The sequence below is a fragment of the Akebia trifoliata genome, chromosome 8 (assembly GCF_017979445.1).
Source record: "Akebia trifoliata isolate Shusen 1 chromosome 8, ASM1797944v1, whole genome shotgun sequence".
NCBI lineage: Eukaryota > Viridiplantae > Streptophyta > Magnoliopsida > Ranunculales > Lardizabalaceae > Akebia > Akebia trifoliata.
Genome location: NC_141382.1, coordinates 44,905,035 through 44,924,319, shown reverse-complemented (window position 1 = coordinate 44,924,319; position 19,285 = coordinate 44,905,035). Strand labels below are relative to the sequence as shown.

The window sequence follows — 19,285 nt, the reverse complement described above, 5'->3', positions numbered from 1 at the left end:
ACCATTCAAATGTCAATCCTGGCAAATCCATACGATGAAGAAATCCTAACACATGGAGGAAATAGTCCTAGAAGGCTATATTAAAACAATCGTGAGCTTTTGACACCCTCTTTGACACACACCCCTTGACATGGTATGGGTTAGAACCATAGATTTTTTTTCCTTGGAATACATAACTGCACATCCTTATAAATATGTGCAGCTGTGTATCTTGAGGAAAAGAGTATATGGTTCTAACACATGCCATGTCAGGGAGTGTATCGAGGGGCGTCAGAAAATCATTATTTGTATTAAAAACATCAGACTAACATATGATGAGAGTGCAAGACTCCAAATTCTAGATTGAATTGTATGAGTTATGACGTGATATGTATAGAACTCAACCTTGTTTGATATGAACTGGCCATCTCCTTTAAAATTCAATCGTATTAGTGTTAGAATATAAAATAATAATTAAAAAAAAAAACCCTCAAATCCAAGCATACAAATTTTCGACCACAACATTTTCTGCTCAAAATCAAATTATTGAGTTTCAAACATTTTTGGTTTAATGCCAACACGTATCAAATTGGGCACATGTCAACATCCTCGAGTGTGATATCTCTTGAATGTTATGTGATACATCCAAAGTATCTAAGAATCAATTTAAAGGTAAAGGCACGCAATCTTAATTTGACCCTTTCTTCATTATCGGAGTGCAATCATAGATCCCTTCCCATGAAGAAAGGAGTGGTCATCAACAATCAAATCAAAGAAAGTTTCAAGGATTGAGGAAATGCAAGTATTTTTTTTTTTGTGGCTGAACTCCATCATTTTATGCTCGAGAACTTCTATTGCCTGTCCAACTTTTACCAACACCACCTCAAGATGTGTGTTAATTATTTGGTGATTTACATATGAATTGGGGTGCTATTAGCAAAAATTGGTGTGGCAATATAATCTCCTATTATGCTTTTATGTATTTTAAATTAAATTATTTGTAAGAATTTAACTGCTTGTTATATGATAAAAAAGTTTGAATAATATAAGTTTCAACAATGAAAATTCAATTAATTTTGAATTTGAGTTCACTTTATAGGAATAGATGTCAAATCGTTAGATCTTGGATGACTTGTTGAATAGTTTGGAAATAGAATCGTAATAATATGACTACCCCACGCTCAATTGACTATCCTGACGTGACAAGTTCGAGAGTCGTAAATTTATACATCTCAAGATACACAAGTGCACTTTCCCACAAAAAAATGTATCCCAAGGGAAGCATGTATCCTGAGGTGTACAGATTTGCGATTTTCAAACTTATCACATCAAAAGAGTCGAATGAGTGTGCCATGACTTATATTTATGCACAACAATTAATTTGTTAATCATTTAAATATTTTTATTTATGTAAAAATAAGATTTTGTGAGTGGGCAACTATTAATCCACCTTGTAATAGGAAAATATTATATAAGTATGATATAATATAAAAAATAATTTCAAACCGGGAAAGCCACTACTGGATCTCCACTTTAATTATGAGTGCTTCTATTGCCACACCAATTTTTTGCTAACGCCACCCAAATGTATCCTAATTATTTGGTGATTTACATATAAATTGGGGTGGTGTTAGAAAAAGTTGGTGTGGTAATCGAATATCTCTGAATTAAATTTAATTGAGGAATTCAAGTGTCAAATTAAATACTTTTGCCTGGATCCCCAAAAACCTGTATTTTCTCTTTCCATCACAACCGTTCGTCGGACAACCAATGTACATCGCTGTTGCACCGTAGAAAAATTGATCACACCAAAATAGAAACTAGACAGAGAGGCAAAGTTTAAAAGCAGAGCGGTTCCAACGTTTGTGTGCCTGAGAGAGAGAGAAAGAGAGAGAGAGAGAGATGTTGAAGATGAAGTTGAAGAGATGGTTCAGCAGCAGCAACAAGGGCAAGACTGGGGATTCATCACTCTCCACAGTGGAAAATCTTAACGAGGTTCGCTCGATCCTTCCACATTTTCTTCTCTGCAAAGCAAACCCTATTTTCCCTAATCTTAAATTCAAACTCAAATTCACAATCTCTAGTTCAATTCGTTTGGAATTTATGTAGTTGGATCGATAATAGGGTGTAGATTCAAATCACAAGTAATCGTAACTTGGTTTCGGCTTTCAACTGTGCCAAGTTGCCAAATTAAGCTCACTTAACACTCGGACGATTCAGGTCCTGTTACGTCCGTTACTTTGAGATGAGTTTACTTCGGTGAAGCTCTCAATTTCATCGATAATGGTAGTTCGTGGTTTTCAATCTCGGATCGAAAGGTATCCGAGATTGGCCATCTCAATGACTCGTCCAAGATTTTTCAGCCAAGTTGATCCATATAAATCGGTTTTCATGTATTTTTTTCTGATGTGCTTGATTTTTAGGAATTTAAATGTTTGTGATCTAAAATAAAGTAAGATTTTTTTTAATTGTAGCATCTACTAATCCAGTTAATAATAGAAAAACAATTAGTATTTAATAAATGTGGGTCTATTTGATTTCTAAGAGTTTTTTTTTTTTCTTTTGTGATTTAAAATAATATTAGATTTTGTGATTGTAGCATCTACCAATTCAATTTATAATCGAAAACAATTATTAATTAGTAAATATGTGTTTATTAAATACGTTTTACTCGTTTTGTATGGGCTTGACTTGTCCTAGATGAGCTTAGATGATCCCAAATACTGAGATTAAAAAAAACCCATGTTACTACCTCTTTTGCGTAATTGTAATTTCTATTGTTACTTTTTACGTTCTAAGTTACAATTTACTCTATTTGTTATGTTGCCGCATGGCTGCAGACATTTGAGATGTTGGAGAGAAAAAAGCTTGTTCTTCAAAACACAATTTCCATCGAAACTGAAAGAGCCAAGGAATTCACCAAGTTCAATAACAAGAGAGGTACTCACATCAGAATTTTACAACTGATCATCATCGCTATAAGTTACTCTGAAAAATGTTCTTTTTGTACACTAAAACACATACTTTACTCGCCTTGTTTTCCCCAACTCCCCAAGAACTAAAATTTGTTCCACTTAATTAAGATGGAGGGGGGGTCAGGTTCCAATGACTCATGAGAAAACCACATGATCCTGGCTGTGTAAACACAGAATCCCGTGACCGAGATTTATACATATCTCCATAACATACATCTCAGATATATTAATCTCGAGAATAAATCTCAACCGTTCGATTTTATGATTAAACGTCTGGGATTGTATTTTTTTTTTCATCAGTCATTCTTCACAAGTCAGTGGATCCTGACTTTAAATTAATTATTTTCTTTTTATTCGAATCAGTATCAATAGGTTATTGGACACAAACTGATATTTTTGCATCCTCACAGGTGCAATTCAATGTATGAAGAGAAAACTTTTTTACGAGTCACAAGCAAAGCAGCTTGGGAACATCCAGTTACAAGTTCATGATCAGGTACTGGTCAAATTTTCTGATGAATATGGCTTAATTTCTGGCCTAATTAATTTCTTTTCCCTTTAATTAGAATGTACTTTTAAGAGATGCATTTGATTATTCACTAATGCTCATTATGGACATGTTTTTAGATGAGAAAGCTCAACACCGTGATGTCAATAACATAACTGTAAATTTCTGAAGGGAGTGTTGGCAATGAGGATCATCAAGTGGGTTGTGTAAGTTGTTTTCTATTGAAATGCCTCAACTAAATTTTAAATTGAATTCATGTCTGAATTCCAGATTTGTTGGGTGTTGATGACACATGTAGACTCGATTAGATTGTTGGAGTGAATTCTTCTTCTTAGGATATTAGATTGTCAGTTCTTGGGTTGTTATTCTTTTGGTGTAAACTTTTTGTTCAGTTTAAAGGTGTATTTTTTGAAGTTTTTGCTTTTAGGTGGGAGTTTTTGTGCTCCAGGGTAGTCTTTGTTGTCTTTCTCTTCTTTCGGTCAGTCACTTCAACTGCCTTGTACATTCTTATCTTCTTCAGCAATAAATTTATAGTTATAAAAAAATGAAGACTCAATCTGGGCCCTTGGTTTTAAATAAACAGAGATGCCCCCATTGACTTAATCCAAAAGTAAAACTATCTGTCAAATGTTTTTTTTAGCTATCTTGGACCTCTGTTTTTGACATGCAATTTGAACCCACTTGGAGGAGCACCTATAGATGTCTGTAGGATCTCAGTTAAGTTCGTTAGTCCTATGCCAATAGACCAACTGTTGCTTATTTGTGTAGTAGTTACTCTTCCGTATTTTACGTTGTAGTATAACACTTGCGTTAACCACCAACTTATACTGGTTTGATTGACTCGATAATAATCAAATATTTGATTGGGTTTGTAAAATTTGCAATTCTGGATTCAATCTTCAAAGTGCAGCCAATTCAACTTGATTCGGCTGAGGTCCTATTCTCTAAGCCGTGAAGGTGCATTTGTTTTCATTTTGTTCTATAGAACATACTGATGACCACAGTTTTATTTAAATATGAATATTTACAGATAGAATCTTCTTAGATTTAACTGACAAAAAGATGTAGGGAAGTAGGGTTAAATTTGACGTAGGATGGAACAAATATTTAGGGCTTTTAATGGATTTTATAGACACCTGGGCTGGAAAACAGGGAATGTCTCTAGGGTTTCTGGCGACTGTCGAACTAGTCCAAAACAGACAGTGAGAAGTCAGATTTTTTTAACATAAAAAGATAAAAAACAACTTATGGGAGGATATAGAGTTAAGGGAATAGCTGGACTGAGTCAACCCAAGCCTTGAAGATCTATCAATGGACTTACCTACTATATACTTATTGACCAAACAATAAAAATGGAAACCTGTACTTCTAAAAAAACAAAAAAATTGTTGACGGTTTTTGTAGACCTATCAGTGGAACCTACACACAAACGCATGCATCAACAAACACAGCACACACAGCTTCATGCCTGTATACACACATGCATAAACATGGCATAGGCAGGCAGGACAGCTTCATCCATTCCAGAAGCAAGTCTTCCTGACATGGCCGAAAACTATTATTGTTCTTGACTAAAGTTATACTTTTTCTAATTAGGTCTTTATTTATTGCATCACCTTTTATTTTGTTTCCCCAATTCGTGTTTGTGTGTTTTGACGTCATATCTACATACGATCCAACATATTTTGACACCATGATGCAGGTGTATTAATTACATTGACGGCATCATTCATAAAGCGAATGGGTGTACATAACACATGAAGTAGACACGAGACTCTTGCAGTTGGTGAGCTTATCATGGAGAAGAGCTAATCATCTTATTTTTTGGAGGTTCATTACAGTAGACTTTTGTCCTTTTTTGTAAAGTTAGTGTAGAATCAGTTAATCATATCCTCATCCATTGTGATATTGCTAAAGCCGTCTAATCCAATTTCTTTAATCTCTTTGGAATCAATTGGATTCTTTCTTGGTCTGTGCTCTCTTTTCATAGTTTGGTATCGTCAGGTTTCAAATTTAGGGGTAGAATCATATAAAATTTGATTCCCATTGCAATGGATTGGGGTATTTAGAAGGAAAGACTTTGCATTTTTTATGTTCAAAGTTATTTGAAGAATTCAGGGCTTTTTTTAAAAAAAAAAAAAAAAAAAAAATTCTATAATTTCTAGATTGGTATTCTCGACCTCCACTCGTCATTGTTTTTTCCCTTTAATATAAATATATAGTGACTACCACCTATGTAAAAAAATGTTTTATCAGATGGAGAATCATCACCACCGTGTACAATTGCCAAAAAAAAGAAAGAAAAAAGTGAGTATTTGAGCTTCTTGACTACCAGAACTTTCTAAAAGGTTAAGTAAAAAACTTCACAATAAGAGAGGGAAACAAAAATATTAAGTTGCGCAGAAAGAGCTGTTCAAGGTACCCATTGGTTTGAGACCCTCTTGAAAATAGACTATATAAATACAGAAGATAATGACATTGTGATTTCCTCTACGATTGCATAAGTTCTTTAATCTTTCTGTCTCTCTCAAGGTTCTTTTATGTTGTGTTAGTAATTGATTTTCTCCAAGTGATCCACATTTTCTCAAAGTGCATGCAGACCTTTGAAAAGAGCTGTGATAAATCGACGTGGAAAAACACATGCAGCTTACATGACAAGGGCACAGAACCATAGAGATCTTTTTCTTCAGTATACACAAGGACAAGATCAATTATTGACACGTCAACCGTGTATGTTTTGCTGCGTCGATTTATCATTAGTCCTTTGAAAAGCACTTCCTGAACACTGTCCACCAACAATAGAACTTGCAATTGTGATTCTTATTATAGTGATTCCATATTAACATTTCCTATGAAAGCAGAGCTGCCCAAAGAGGTCTTAACTTATACCATGATTTAAAGTCCCCGAATTCTACTGTGCCATCTGAATATTTCACCAAATGAATAATGGTTGTTTGACAAATTGCAAAGCAACTTTGAGGTTGTAGGTTCAAGTCCAGCTTACCTATCAATTTTTGTTTTTGTTTTTGTTTTTTTCCTAAAAGACATTTAGTTTGTATGAAAGTAGTTGACGTGTCACGAAAATCAATCAATTTGAGTTGATGACTAGCTCTTACTAGACATGTGAAACGGGCAAATGGTTTTATTCCCATCTAGAAAATGATACTCTTGATGGTATCATTGGATATGGTCCAACATAGGATGGTTGTTGCCTTGATTTCCTGATTTGGAAATGTAATTTTAGACGTCAATTGTGTCTAAAGTGTGTAAGATACATTCTTTGTTTAAAAGTCCTAACAAATATGCTTTCATCTGGCAAGATAAAATCCATTTATTTCTTCTCAAGCAAACATGTGAGATCTGTAATAGAAACGAATTTGTAACTCATATGATGGTCACCCAACAAAAATTTATTACACTCTAGGTTCAAACCTCAAGAACAAGATAGGATTTTGGGAAGTAAAAAAATGATGGTTTAATTTTCTATAAGATGGTGAATTAAAATAAATTACCTAATTATTTTTGTTCAAGAATTAGGCTATGTTTGATAACACTTCTGAAGTCAGGAAATTAGAAATCAGTTTCAAAAGTTTCATCTAACATCCCACCATCATTAGTTCAAAATTTTTGAATTTCAATTTTAAAATCTGAAATCTTAAACAAAACAAATGGAAATAAAACTTCTAAAGTCTGAATTTCAAAGGTGAACCACCTTCATTCAGGCTTAAGAAGTGTTACCAAACACACACTTACCCTACGTTCCAGAGTCAAAAGATGACAGATTTTTGTATTTTATTATAGACTGAAGTCAAGGTGTGTGTATATCACCAAGTTTGAAAACAACGGGTATCAAATATATTCAGCAAAACGTGAAGGGGTATATGTAAATCACCCAAATTAGAATTTCCACGTCAATCTCGTCATCTTTTTAGTAATGAGGTTGAAGTTGAAGTGTTGAACGCTAATAGCTAAAGAATTAGAGCAGAGTGTGTGTGTGTGAGAGAGAGAGAGAGGAAAAAAAAATGGTACAAAGAGGAGTGGGGTTATGGCGGAAGTTGGGCACAAAGGCCTTCTCTTCTTCATGGGCTCCTCCAACTCCTCCCAAAAACTGTCCGCCTATACTCGGCCTCGACCTCCCAGAAATTTGGAGTCCCTCTTCTACAATTCCTCTGACACACCCACAACAAGGTTCGTAACACCAATTCATCTCTCTTTAGAATAAATTCAAACATATGGTGCTTCATGTTACGTCAGCTTTCATCTTCTACATTTCCTCTTCTTCTTCTTCTTTGAGTAATATATACAAGCATGCTGTGTGCATAAATGTTATGTGGATGGGTACAGTTGTTCTAGTTGAAACCATCGTTTCTTTCTTCCTCTTCAATTGGATGTTTGATTCGTGCTTTTATTAAATATAGCTTGTTTTTTGAATGAACTAATGTTACTGTTTACATATTAGTTAATTATTGCTTAGGTGCTTTGGGTATATTGGTTAGGTTCTTATCGAATCCCGGAAGAGGTGATCTGTGCCCACCAAAAAGAAGGGTATCAGAGTGAAAGTCAGCACAAGATTTGGTCACGTCGGAAATTGGCTTAGGAAGTGTGGTGTATTAGGACCGCAAGAACCATTATTGTGTAGTGCTTTTGGTTTAGAGTGGCAATCTAGAATGGTGTCCTGTTCCTATACATAGGGACGTGTCTTCGTGCGCATTTGGAGTGGAGAATATACACATTGGGCTGTGTGCATGGCTTGGTTAGGAGCCTGAGGTGTTTTGAACTCCAACTGAAGCGTGCCACATAGACACTGTTCCTATTTTATAGAAATTGGACACCGTATTGGATCCTGAGTCTTTGGTTTATTGGTTAGGAGGTTCATATCAAATGGTATCAGAGCTAGAACCATGTCTTGGGTTTGGATCTTTGGGAGCCCCAAAATGAAGGGCACTAGAGTGAAAGCCACCAAAAAGTGGATTGCCTTGGATTTTAGTTGGAGAATGTGGTGGTCTTTTACAACCCCAAGTTAACTTCCTGCACCATTATTGCCTAGGTGGTTTTGGTTTATTTTTGGTATGGTTTTCTTTGTTACTTTTTTTTTCATATTTTTTTTCTCGTTTCTAAGCTTAGTATTTAATTTGGATTTCAAGTATTGTGTCAATTTTCTGAGATGGGATAATGGATTGAAGTTACTATTTCTAGCGTACTCAAATTCTTTCTAGATAATTAGAATAACTAGTGATATTACATTTTTTTGGGGGGATCAGTAAGCTTGTTTTTAATGAGATCAATAACTCGGTGATGGTGAGAAATGAGCCCAGGTGTATGGTACCATCACCCATATATTTACCAACTAAACTAGCCGGCAACTTCTTGTTCATTACATGTTAGCAAGGCCACTCATCAGAATCCCTGTATTTACTATCCTCTTAGAACTCCGAGTAATAGTTGTTTGTCATGTTGTCCCACTGGTACTCCTTTAGAGCCGAACATGCAATACATGGGATCCCGTCCTCCCCGTATGTCTTTCCACACCTGGAAATGGTGAGGTATTTCAGGTCATTGCAATCTTTGTTAACAATTAGCAACATTTTTATTTGTATGTGTCCAAGAGAGGTCTAATTCCTTGAGCTTGGTAGCTTTAGTCTTGCAGTTGGGTCAGTGTTGATTGATGTGTTGAAGTGTGGGGTCTTCAGAGATGATGTAAAGCTTATCCCGGTAACCAAAATATTACCTCTTTGAAATCTCGATTAATAGATGATTCGAGTTCTAAAATATAGCCAATGAATTATTTCTGGTAACCAACCCAATAGCTTAAAGTCCACTAACAAGTATCTTCGAATTGTTGAATTGATTATTTTCTGAAACGAAGTCTACCTGTGTAGTTCTATTTTGGTTAGGCTTTGATGACAATGATGATTTACTCAAACTTTTGAAGGCAGTAATTCTAATGTAACAATCTTTATTGTGGATTCTCTGTCTTATATTTTCTTTTGAAACATATTTTTCATTGACAATTTGACACATACAACAGCCAATGAGCATATGGCTTCAATGATTGATGGGAAGTCGATGGCAGAGGAAATAAGATCAGCAATAGCTGATGAAGTAAGAAGAATGAAGAATGCCATCGGAAAGGTTCCTGGATTAGCTGTAATTTTGGTGGGCCAAAGAAGGGATTCTCAATCTTATGTCCGCAACAAAATAAAAGCTTGTCAAGAAGTTGGAATCATGTCCTTAATGGCAGAACTGCCTGGTGACTGCGCAGAAGATGAAGTGCTTAAGACTGTGTCGAGTTTTAATGAGAACTCATCAGTTCATGGTATTCTTGTGCAACTTCCTCTACCCCAAGTAATTTCCAAAACTATGCTATAACTGTTTGGGCTTTTGCTCTATTGATCCACTCTTATACTCTAGAATGATATGGATATTAATTATCTAAAACTAGAAAGTGGCATGTGCAAACACACATTTATCAAAAGTTCTTATTTGTAATTTAAAATATTGATTGATGGGTCTTTGAAGATTACATAGTAAAGAGGACACTTTTGTAATTTTAAAAACTAAGCAATGGGAATACGGGATTATATGGTTGCAGTTGCAATTTTATTGATTTTTTTTATATACCAAAACGACTCTGATTATATTAAATTTAAAGTGGGGGCATTTATTGTCTCTCAAATTTTGGTGTCGAACTACTTCTACTCTGCCTTCTCTCATTATAATAGTAAAGATTATTTTGGATTGTTGAATTGAACCACCATAGTCCTTGGAATTTTATAGACCATGAATTGAAGCTACAAATCTTTACCGATTGAAAAAAAGGCTACAAATCTCAGATTTTGGATTTGTGAAATGCTTAGGTGAGAAGATTGCATCCTGAACTACCTCTACCTTACACGTGGAACACATGCAGATGTATCAGAACCCACCATTTAAGAGGTCCTACCTAAAAAGAAGGCCCATACATTGATGATAGACCTGACCTGTCTATGGAAGATGATTGGAATCGTCCAATATTATATGCCTGATGCATGAGTGACATAATTACAACTATCTGATTTCCTTGGACTATTTACCATATCTTTCTTACTTTCTAAATGAGTGAGATAGAGATGTTTCTGAAAGAGCTTTAGCTTTTCAAGTAAGAGGAATAGACAGGTTCGAGCCTTCGAGGAATGCCTGTAGAAGAGTCTGAATGTACCCCCCAAGGGGGCTAGGGGGTAATGTTCCGTGGGAAGGGAAAGAGAGTGGTCACAAGGGAGGGAAAGGGGAACCCGTTCCTCACCGAACGACCTGCAATCTTTTTTTAGATGGGGCATGGGTGTAAATTAGGCCCCGTGGGCTTCTTGTCCTCAAGTTTTCATATGTTCTTTCTTCATTTGTGGAATCTTCTTTTATCTATTAAAAAAGAAGAAGAAAGATCATGTGTGACCTCCTGAATGGTGCAGTTCTGACCTTTCTGATGTGTGAACTGCCACATGAAAGGCACAAGTAGGTTGGGTTAAAGATTGGGATGTGAGGGCATCCTGAACTTGGTGTCCCTATTTCGATTATTGATGACTGGCTGAAATGTTAGAGCAGCATATGGATGAGGAGAAGATTTTGAATGTGGTGAGCCTAGAAAAAGATGTGGACGGCTTCCATCCACTGAACATAGGAAATCTTGCCATGAGGGGGAGGGAGCCATTGTTCATCCCCTGCACCCCAAAGGGTTGCATCGAGTTGTTGATCCGGTCCAACGTGGAAATCATGGGGAAGAAAGCGGTGGTGATTGGGAGGAGCAATATTGTAGGATTGCCTACTGCTTTGCTATTACAGGTAACATCATTTTAGTTCAAATGTACCACTTTGCTATGCTTTCAGTCATTCAAGAGGTTTAATGTTTTCTTGTTGGGCAGAGGCACCACGCCACGGTCAGCATCGTGCATGCCTTCACAAAGAATCCAGAAGAGATCACCCGTGAAGCTGACATCTTGGTGTCGGCCGCAGGTGTAGCCAACCTAGTCCGTGGCAATTGGCTAAAGCCAGGCGCAATTGTGATCGATGTGGGGACAAATCCAGTTGAGGTAAACTCTCAGTTCCTACATGTCTTGGATACATATTCCTGTTAAGAGGTGAGGTAGCATGGAGCAGCCATTTAAATATGTTGACATGTTTGATCCTTTTTTTTTTTGGATAAGTACAAATTATGCATGAAAAGAGAAAGGAGGTTGAGAAGATCCGTCGGTACAAGCAGAAAAGTTTAAACTAGCCTTGAATTGATCTAGATATGTAGACCCCACCGATTTCTAACGCTTGAACCATGATATGAAGTAAGTCGATAAAACATAAATAAGATTTCTAGGAGTATAAAACAAACAGTAAGTGCGCAATATGTGAATCGCCCAACGCAAGATCTTATTATTTGTAGTACTTTGTTGGACAACCACTATATCGATGTTGCCTTCGGTATTCGGTAGAAAGTACGTATCTACGTAATAACAGAACGACTTCCTCTTTGAACAATAAAGAGGGAAACAAATAAAAAATAGGGTTGTTGTTGTACTTTGTTGGACAACCACTATATTGATGTTGCCTTTGGTATTTGATAGAAAGTAAGTATCTACGTAATAACAAAACAACTTCCTCTTTGAACAATAAAGAGGGAAACAAATAAAAAATGGGGTCGGTTGTTCCTCATTGTCAGATTCATATCTCACAATGGATGATGCAGATTCGTATATATAAATTTTCTTATATATATATATATATATATATATATATATATATTATATATATATATTTCTAAGCAAAAAAAAAGGAACATTTCTCGATTTGTGCTTGCCAACCCTTTCGCAAGGACCATGCTAATCTTCTTTGTATCTTTCCAATTTTATCGAATACCTCCAAAGAGAATATACATGTGTGATTATTGTGAATTAAATGTGCAGGACCCGAGTAACGAGCATGGTTACAATCTCACTGGAGATGTTTGCTATGAAGAAGCAGTGAGGGTGGCATCAGCCATAACCCCTGTGCCAGGAGGAGTTGGACCCATGACAATAGCAATGCTCCTATCCAACACTCTTGACTCTGCAAAGAGAGGATACAGATTTGCTTAAACTTGCTAATCATTCTTTCTAAATTTTTGTATGTATCTTGACTTCTTTAGTGCCACTTCTCGCTTTGAACATTAAAGGTAGGAAATATTATAGGTCCATTATCAAAATTTTATGTGTCGCTCTATTTGCATACACCAAGATGGTCAATTGCACCCACTTTAAATGACTTTTGTAAAAGAAAAAAAAAAAAAAGGTAAATTACTATTTTACACTTTTGTTTTTACTTATTGTATAGACCTTCACTTACTGAACAAAAAACCTACTTCTTCTTCCTTTCTTTTTCTTCTTCTTCTTCTCTCTCTCTCTCTTCATGTTCATCTCCTTTCGAATTTTGTGAGATATTAAATAAATGAAAATTAGGTTTTAGGATTTTTTTTTAAAGTTATCTTGTTTCTTTGAATCTATTTATTTATTATTATTAATTTTCATTTAATCACCAAGGAAGATGGAAAAATTACTATTAAAACCTCTCAAACAACGATTTTAAATCGAAGAACTTGAGGAGTTTTTGACAAATTTTGTTTAGTTGGTTTAGAGCGAACTTGTTTTAGCAAATTCGGTAGGTACCTATCGAATATTACCAAACAAATTTAGTAAGTACCTATCGAATAAAACTTTCTGTCGAATATTGTAAAATCAATGCGGTAGGTACCTATTGAACAAAGTTCTCTCATTTGAAGGGTTTTGATTTGATTGAAAGTGTTAGGGTAAGAAAAACAAGTAAAATCAAAACTTAGAATCTTCATTGAAGAAGAAGAAATGAGAGAGAGAGAGAGAGAGAGAGGAAGAAAAAAGGAAGAAGAAATCATTTACCTTTAGGTATGAGCAATAAGTAATGGAGGTTAAAACAAGTTTTTTTGGTGTGTGCAATTAGTTATCTCAAGTAAGTGGGTACAATGGTCTTAGTGTGTGCAAACAGAACCACTCAAGTTTTATATCAAAAATCTGGATACCCCTAAAAAGTTAAGTTTCCTCATTTGATTTTATTTAAAATCTAAGTCACTGAATTTGTTTTCGTGGCAAGTGAGATTAATGGCAAGTAATTAGTAGGTGAAGGCGGATTTTGAACTTTGCTCGTGATATCAACACTTAAAAGACTTTAACCAACTTAACAAAATTGGTGCCTTTAGAAGTATGGGCTTCTTGGATGGTGCGCACTGTTAGACTTGTTGCATGGTTTTGGTCAAGGCATTTCGATTTTGGCTGAGACCAGAGTGAAACATTGACCTCAAAACATTGAATGTTTTGGGTATAAATCAATTTGTCTTGAAATGTTTTAATCACAATAGTATCAGATTTTCTCCTGACCAAAGTATTGCCTCAAAGATATGATTTTAAACCTTAGTTATAAATATATAACTTGTTGAATCTGAACATCTGCATCTTTTTTTAAGTTGTAACTGTTATTCTAGAGGTAAAGATCCAATAAACAAACCCTTTTTTTTTTTTTCTTCTCCATTTATGTTTCTTTTTGTGATTAAAAATTGAATGAAGATGCAATATATTCCTCTGAGTAACCATTGTCATAAATTTTGTGTGTTTATTTCACCATCTATGATGAACTCAAAAGTTTACTCATATAATTTGTTACTCGAAAGTCAGGGCATGTTCAACGAAAGTCGATATGACGGGGATTCCAAACCCTTAGTCCGTGTAAATGGGAGGGTTACAACACGATTTCTCAAGAGGTCACCCATCTTAATATTATTCTAGCCCAACATGTTTAATTGCAAAGTTCTGATGGGATCTAGTGCACTAGTGCTGAAATGATCATATTTCAAGTTGGTTTTAAAAGAACAAGAGGAATACACAAAAGAAAGGAGATGGAGGTTGAGGTTGAATTGTAAGCAAAGCTGGTTTTCAAATAACAGGGCCACACATTTGGGATAATGGTCATGTTAAATATATTGCCCAATTTAAAAATTGAAAGGTGTCCATCTCAGCCAAACCTTTCAATTTCATCACTTTAGATCCTCATCTGCATTCCACATATCTTAAAACTCAATAATACATAACTGAAAAGAAAAATGTCAAAATCAATTCATATTAGATTGGGTCGATTTTTTCAAAAATATAGACAAATTCACTCAATTTGTGGGTGAGTCAATGAGACACTAACTCACAAAAACTTCTCCTTGGCCTCTAAATCCTTTTTGACTAGCCCGGTCGACATTCGTATTTTAATATCATCTTAAGGGCTAGTGGCAAGAACAATTATTCATGATGGAAGCCATACCAACCCCCCCCCCCCCCCCTCTCACGCGCGCACACACAAAAAACCTTTGAAGCGGTCAGCCCTCCTTGCATCATGACACGTGGTATTTCCAGTAAAGGTGTCAATCGGTTCCGATTTGGTTCTTATAATCATAATCACTATTTTTATTTTTTCGATTCTGGTTCTTGTTGGTTCCGATTCCAATTCTAAAATAAATGGAACCAAAATCGCTAAGAATCATGGGTAGCCGTCGGTTCCAATTCTCAAAAATCGAATAGAAAAAAGAATATTTAAAAAATCATTATAAAAAAATTATATGCAAAGTATCAACCTAATTATAATTTGTTCCACTAAAAATATGATTTAATAGTATTTTTTTTTTCAAAAATTAAATCCATTTCTTTACAATTTAATAAACTTTACGAAGAGATGGCCTGTTTTAAGTTTCAATACTTAGTTTATATGAAAAATTGAAGAACTTTATATAATATATGTTAATTTTAAAGTATAGAAAAATCTTAAATCATATATAATGTAAAATTAAATGAAAAAATAAATCGGTTCGGAGTACTTGTAGGTACCCATCAAATAGAACCTAATGGTTCCGATTCCTATTGTTTTAGTTCTATATTAGACCCAACTCTAATCGGTTCCAGTAAAAAGGATCTAATATCGAGGTACTTGATTTCGGTTTCAGTTTGATTTCGAGTAAATGGGTACCCATTGACAACCCCAGTTTTCAGGGAGGTATCTCAAATATTTATGAAAAAGTAAGGACTTGAAATAAAGCCAAAAAATTACGTGTCAGTATGCAAGGAGGGTTCCTTCAAAATTTTGAAAATGGTTGGCTGTTTTAAAATCGGAGTGTTGGACTCCCCACCCCGAAAAAACTCGTAATCTGTTAAAACTTTATAACGTGTGGCCCATTGACCTCACGGTTTTTGATTGTTTAATTGCACAAGGATTTTATATACATATGGATATCAATATTAAAGGGTTTTAATATCGTAAGAATTATAAATATTCTTTAAAGTTAGTAAGAGACATTGATAGATAGGAAACTTACTAAAAGAATAACTCTAAGCCTTCAACCTTCATCTATAAAAGATGATCGATAATCTCATATCGACAATATATAGAGAACCTATTAATTGTGGAAAATATACAAAGAAGAGTGTTCACAAGAATAATATCTATCTATCATTACAACTCTAACTGATTCACATAGAAAAAAGGGAGAAGGCGAGTCTAGAAGAAATGATTAATTTGATCAGGATTTCGAAAGTTTCGAGGAACACATGAATCGAAAGACACACTTCAAACATCTTGAATCAATGATTTCGCAATAACACAAGATAAGTACCCTTAACTCGTTTTACATTGAATGAAAAATGTGTTTGAGATATGTGATAGGTTAGATCCTATTAGAAAAAAATCACAATATGTTAAAATTATGTTTTAACATTTTAAATATGTAAAGTCTAATATAACCCTCAAATGAATTTAATTGCACTTCACACACTAAATTATTGACGATTCAATCAATTATGTATAAAGGATAACTCCATCAGATAATGAATGAGAAAGTCTCCTATGACCTAATATGTCTGGTAAGTTGCACTATATGCCAATCCAAACCTCCGAAACCCTCAAAAGGTACCTTTAAAACAACCAACATGCATTAAATGAGTCTCTTTGAAATGTAACACCTTTAAAGAATCCCATGTCCGACAACAGTACATAAAGATGCTCCATCCACATCCCCAATTTCTTTTCTTAATTGAGTGGCTAATAGTTGCACCATAGTTACATTAAAAAGCCCAAAAATACAATTAAAATTAAATCTATATCACAACAATGTCTAGTGAGAGACTCATACTTGAGTCAATCAATTTTTCTGACTAATCCTAGCAATCGAAATCATGTACTTAACATGCCATCACAGCTCTCTAAAATCTCGCTCTTCCACTCTGGTTTTCAATCATAAAATAAATAAATTTCTAATTTTTGAAGATGTTCTTGCTTATTTTGCATATAGAGATGTTTCGTGACGCTTCGAATAACTAAGTTATTGGCCATAGTATTTCCAAATTTCTCTCAAATTGCACAAGAAGTGCAATTGCAAGTCTTAGGCACGAACGAGCAAACACCAAAAGGCTTGTTTGGGAGCTGACAGTCAATGCCGAAGCAGCAAGGCATGCTAGTACATGTGTTTGGATCACTGCCCGCGGCACAACACTTACACAATAAGCATAGCTGGAATGGTTCAAGCCTTCGACGATATCCTTCAATGCTGCCATCAAAAACCCGATATTGTATTGGATCTACGGGTAGTAATCCGATGATCGATGATGAAAAAGTAGATGTTAATTCACTGGAATTCGATCCTGCATAACGGGTTTATTTTCACTTCCAGTTGTTAGATTAATAAAAATTAATTAAAAGTTATAATATATCAACAAAAAATATATAAATTAAGAAAAAAAAAAGGAAGAAAAAATCAAAAGAAGAACACCTACCACAACAAGTATAGTTTGGTTTGACAACCAAGATGACTGTTAGTAGTGTTAGGGTGTGTTTGATGAAGCTGTCCATGAGAATGAGAGAAAAAGAGAGAAGAGAGAGAGAGATTTGAGTGGTGGAGAAGAATAATGAAGGGATAGTGCATGTCTAGTGATTGGGCAATGAGATGTATAGTGAGGAGAAGAGATTTTTTTATTACCACAACATTCTGGTGTTAACCGACGTTGGACAATAAAATGTCCAATGAAGGGCTGAGAGGGAAGAGAATATTACAAATTTTTATAGATCATATATGTTTCCTAGGGATCAGTTTTGTTAGGGAATATCTTCCCATCTAAACTAGTATTGGGTATTCTGTATCCAACGTAGACGTACACTAGAATTTTTCCAATGATGTAATGAGTTTGGACTTTTGGTACAAAAATTAAGGAAAGTTAATGACTTTCTCTATAGAAAATTCCCAAGGAATTGAAATTTCTCAAAAAGTGGGGTGGACTTCTGATTTAGAACTCGTTGACATGAAACTCGACTCGATGGAATTTTCGAGTTGAGCTAGCTAGTTTGAGAACTTGTTTGAATCAATTAATCGAGTTAACTCAGCAGTTAATGTTTTTATATTTAATATAACTTGAAAAACAAAAGCAAAATATAATTTTTAATTTTAAATATTAACACAATATTTTTTTTATAGAATTCTCTGAGGTACTATCTTCTATTGACGGTTCAGCAGGGCCTCTTTCCTTCTCCCTTTTCTACTCACTTGTAGGGGTTCAGGCCCCCACAAAGGGGGAGGGAGTCGATTGAACATCTCAGCCATTGGCGGCTTGCATCCGATCCCCAATTCTTGTTCACCCCAGATAATTGTGTAGGGTGAATTGTGAACTCATACAATCGTGTCAGGTGAGCAACAATCGCTTCGTCACAGTACTGATTTATGGTCTATGGGTCACACTTTGACCAAGTATCCTACAAAGAGACTCTCGAAAGCCAGAAGTATTAAAGGAATGCTCATACCTTTATTTGCAAGCTACGACTTTTTAGCCTTCGTTTGCTCCCTATTCCGCTTGCTCAAACACTGGGAGGTCATAGTTCGTGGACGTAGGCACACTATCAAACCACATAAATCCTTGTGTTTTGTACATTTTTGTTCTCTTTGTTATTTTATTTTTTCACACATCTTTCCTCTTTGGAGAATGTACTATCTTCAGACACATAATTCAAGCTTTTTACTACTAGATCCGGGAGACCTATTAGTAAATCTATACAAAACTATTCATAATTAAGTTCAAGAAATTATGAAATGGTTGTTTGCTACCATAGTATAGAAAAAGACCAAAATGCCCTTATATAAATTTACTAAACCTCTTTTTTTTTCCTTTATCTCATTCTTCTTATGTTGTTTTCTTCCAAAGCTCCAAACAAACATTGCCCCATCATTTTTTATTCTAAAACCCCAAATGAGTGTTGCTCCTCCATTTTCTTCTTTCAAAAGTAAAAAAAATATTAAAATAAATAAATTATTCCTCCTATGCGAGTTTTATTCCAAACTGATCTAATTTGCTTACTTATACAGTAACGTGATTGCAAATAATATATTAAAGTACAATGGGAATTGCATCATATAGCATGAATCTAAAAAATATCATAAAATAAAAGCATGGATGAACTCTTAGCGATCTTGGTTTTGCAAGGATTTGATTATCCCAAGACAACTAGTCCCAAGTCATCTCAATGTCAATAAAGATTATTCGATCAATCAAGTTTGAAAATCATATTTTTATTTTACCATCACCACCACTAACAACAAAGCCTTATCCCTATGATTTTGGGTTAGTTAAACAAAATTTTCCTTCATTCCATTTGGTTAAAAGTCATATCTTATGTTATTAAGAGTGAATTCATATCTGTTTTCGAATATTTAAATCTGTATAAATAAATAAAATATTGTTGAACTATCTCTATTTGATGTTTTACTGGTAGCATGATT

At 34.8% G+C, this 19,285-nt stretch overlaps 2 protein-coding genes, 1 long non-coding RNA gene and 1 other non-coding gene across 5 annotated transcripts; 2 read left to right on the top strand and 2 right to left on the bottom strand.

The window, feature by feature from the left end:
• The first annotated feature begins 1,813 nt into the window (after positions 1-1,813).
• Positions 1,814-5,416, top strand: LOC147397098 (vacuolar protein sorting-associated protein 32 homolog 1-like). The gene is made up of 5 exons (XM_086452543.1): positions 1,814-1,974; positions 2,820-2,919; positions 3,365-3,450; positions 3,582-3,668; positions 5,165-5,416. The coding sequence occupies exons 1-4, from the start codon at positions 1,882-1,884 to the stop codon at positions 3,615-3,617; spliced, it is 315 nt and encodes a 104-aa protein (XP_086308669.1). The 5' UTR covers positions 1,814-1,881; the 3' UTR covers positions 3,618-3,668; positions 5,165-5,416.
• Positions 5,417-7,412: 1,996 nt separating this feature from the next.
• On the top strand, positions 7,413-12,667 carry LOC147397096 (bifunctional protein FolD 1, mitochondrial-like). 2 transcript variants are annotated; one of them, XM_086452542.1, is made up of 5 exons: positions 7,413-7,650; positions 9,491-9,778; positions 11,036-11,277; positions 11,358-11,525; positions 12,390-12,667. In XM_086452542.1, the coding sequence occupies exons 1-5, from the start codon at positions 7,485-7,487 to the stop codon at positions 12,558-12,560; spliced, it is 1,035 nt and encodes a 344-aa protein (XP_086308668.1). In that variant the 5' UTR covers positions 7,413-7,484; the 3' UTR covers positions 12,561-12,667. The 2 variants fall into 2 exon arrangements, with proteins under 2 accessions (XP_086308668.1, XP_086308667.1); XM_086452541.1 differs by having other exon boundaries at positions 7,416-7,650; positions 9,491-9,807; positions 11,041-11,277.
• LOC147397097 (U6 spliceosomal RNA) lies at positions 12,251-12,354 on the bottom strand. Its single transcript, XR_015181248.1, has one exon. It is a non-coding gene; the product is annotated as a U6 spliceosomal RNA (small nuclear RNA).
• A 3,874-nt stretch (positions 12,668-16,541) lies between the features above and the next one.
• LOC147397095 (uncharacterized) lies at positions 16,542-17,627 on the bottom strand. The gene is made up of 2 exons (XR_015180729.1): positions 17,295-17,627; positions 16,542-17,162 (listed from the first exon to the last, which is right to left on the bottom strand). It is a non-coding gene; the product is annotated as an uncharacterized LOC147397095 (long non-coding RNA).
• Positions 17,628-19,285: the final 1,658 nt, after the last annotated feature.